This window comes from Hypomesus transpacificus, chromosome 11, assembly GCF_021917145.1.
Source record: "Hypomesus transpacificus isolate Combined female chromosome 11, fHypTra1, whole genome shotgun sequence".
NCBI classification, from domain to species: Eukaryota; Metazoa; Chordata; class Actinopteri; order Osmeriformes; family Osmeridae; genus Hypomesus; species Hypomesus transpacificus.
In genome coordinates, this window is record NC_061070.1 from 2,945,170 (window position 1) to 2,947,947 (window position 2,778).

At 42.2% G+C, this 2,778-nt stretch overlaps 1 protein-coding gene across 1 annotated transcript; it reads left to right on the forward strand.

Moving 5' to 3' along the window:
- Positions 1 to 255: 255 nt before the first annotated feature.
- Positions 256 to 2,563, forward strand: LOC124474251. The gene is made up of 4 exons (XM_047030227.1): positions 256 to 1,099; positions 1,207 to 1,365; positions 1,488 to 1,583; positions 2,184 to 2,563. Exons 1-4 carry the CDS (start codon positions 455 to 457, stop codon positions 2,502 to 2,504), a joined length of 1,221 nt encoding a protein of 406 aa, XP_046886183.1. The 5' UTR covers positions 256 to 454; the 3' UTR covers positions 2,505 to 2,563.
- The last annotated feature ends 215 nt before the right edge of the window (positions 2,564 to 2,778 follow it).

The following is a 2,778-nucleotide window of genomic DNA, read 5'->3' on the forward strand; positions in this document are numbered from 1 at the left end:
ACTAACCTGAGCAACTTTTTCCGCAGGCACTGCTATTTCGTGTTATTGTATCTGCTAATGAGGCACGACGTGTCCAACTTAGCGAAGAGCCACAGTCTGTAGATTCACTGGTTGACTTCTTAAAAGAAAAACTACAGCTGCAAGGAGACTTTTCGTTACAATTTGAGGACACTGACTTTGAGAATGCGCTGTGTGATTTATCAGCTATAGCTGAACTATCAAGGGATCGTGCAATCCTGCACATAAAGTGGAAAGTGCCTACTATTACTTTAAGTGTCATAGAACCTAATGAATGTGACATTCAGTCTCTTGGATCTATATCGTCTCTGGACACGGCAAGTTTAGGATCTCCAGGGGGGCCTTCATTGGCTTTTCACCTGTCTTTTCGCCTTGCCCTTCACCTAGCCCTTCTACCAACCCTTCACCTAGCCAATCATCCTCAACTTCCGGGAACATGCGCAGTGCTTCAGTGTGGCCATCACCATTTCTTATTCCTCCTCTGTCTCATGACGTTGAACTGAGGTTGAAAAAGGCCAATGAGGAATATGCAAAAACCAAAAAGAGCATAGACGAGGTGCCCAGGGACATGTCAAGTGATATTCTGAACAAAATTTGTCAAGCAAGTTTTAGGATAAAGGCTTATCCTGAGCCTCATGAGGTTGAATCAATTGCTGTTGCATTGATTTCAAAGTACCCTTGCCTGAAGGAGGATGATGGGAAGGGTTATGGCGGATGGCTTGTGTCCATCAGGAACAAGTTCAACAATTACAGAGCAAAGCTGCGGGATGCTGGTTGCATTGAGGTTGTTCTGAATAGCAAGCGAAGGGGAGACGGAGAGACAACCCAGTTTGTCCTTAAGAGGCCTAAAAGTGGCGAAATCAACCATTGTCCAGACCATCCAAATGACCAAGATGAAGCCTCACTGGAGGAACAGAGACAGCTTCTAGTGGAGGCATCAAAGAAGGCAAGAGTAGATGAGTCTCTCATCAAAGCGAAAATGGATGTGACCTTCTCAATGAGGCGAAAGGAGGTTGTCGACAAACAGCCCATGGTGGCAGAGTTGAAATATAGATGGCCCACTTTGTTCCTTAAAGACCAGGTAGGAGTGGCTGTACATGCTTTTAAAATTTATAATGGCTATAGAATAGTTTTTTTTTTTACAGGTTTCAAATTCTCCCAATTTACTTACTATTCCGCATTTTACAGATTTGTGAGGAGTTTTTCCGTATTACAAACAAAGATTTACTCGGAACATTCAGACCTGCAGTAGAAAAGTATGCGCCCCTACTGCTGAGTTTGTACCGCACACGAAAAACAGAGTTTGGCAAGGACCTGAAGGAGATACTGAGAAAGCTTGATGATGAGGTGTGTGCACAGTACACTACAGCACCAAACAATACTATTGCCCAGTGTGATTAAATTTAATCTGTTGAATTACAACTAGTCTTGCTGATATTAGAGCTACCTTTTAATTTTTTTTCTTTGAGACCACCGACATCGTCAGACACCGCAAGGAAGCAGCCATGAAAGGACTTCCTGTGTTCCTACGTGAAGATCCTCATCTACTTTTCAAGCGGTGTCTTGTAAGTATTAATGGTCATTAATAGAACTAAAATTTTACAAGCATAGAGATACAATTGTTAAATGTAGATACTGTAATTTAAGGTAAACATTTGATAATTTAAAAGTAAAAAATCGGACACTTGTCTATTTCACCCTTGGAATGCTTGAGTTAATCGCCTGTCTTATATAAAAGCTTATTGGTCATATCCCTGTTGTCTGAGGTAATTGCATCTGTCCATAGGAAAAATAATTGGAAATTTGACACAACATGGATAAAGTTATGGACAGAGAAGTAAAGCTGACCAAATGGGGCACAGAAAGGAAAGGTTCTTTACCCCATTAAGTCAGCTTTACCTCCCTCGGTTTAGGTTGTGCCAAATTCTCTCATCATTTTTCCCATGGACAGCACCATATAGCTTGAACTACGGGGCTATGGGTATATAGTATACACCGGAATTGTCCTTCAAGAACAAAAATAAAATGACTGACAACTTCATATTGGACATGACAACCCAATTTGAGATGTAGAGGGGATGCCTGGCTCCCTACAAGACATGTAGTTTGTATGATATTATATGAGTTTGAATTAATAAATCATCTTTCTTTATGTCCTCAAACAGGAAACTGATCCAGGTGACATGGCTGCCAAGGGAGTCACTGGGGGAATCCTGTATGTCCTTGAGGACTGTGTGGCTGAAGCCTCATCCCCCAAGATCCAAGACATTGCAGTCATCTTAGAGGAATCTATCGTAGTTAAGGACCTTCCGGATACTCCCTCTGCCTTGGCCTACCTTCTCGGCCTCCTTTATGCACTCAACATTTCCTATCCGGAGGGCCTTAAATACACCTTGGAAACACTTCAAAAGCTTTTCATGGACATTGGCCCCAAATGCTCAAACCGTGTCTTGTCTCTGAAGAAAAAGCTTTGTCTTCGGAAATGAAGAAACTTGAGTCAGCTCTGACCATAGATATATATAAAGGCTAGACGTTTTGTCCGCGTTGCCGGCCAACGGAGTCGAACGTCCGCACATGCGTCCGCACATGTGCGGACGTTCGACTCCGTTGGCCGGCAACGCAGGTGAGACATCTAGCCTTAATATATCTATGGCTCTTGTTTTGTGTTAAATATTTTGATACTCATAGTAATCTCAAATTCTGAGTTATCCTTTGTTGTTGAAATTGAGGTGACAGGTCAAATTATTTCAGTGTAGTGAA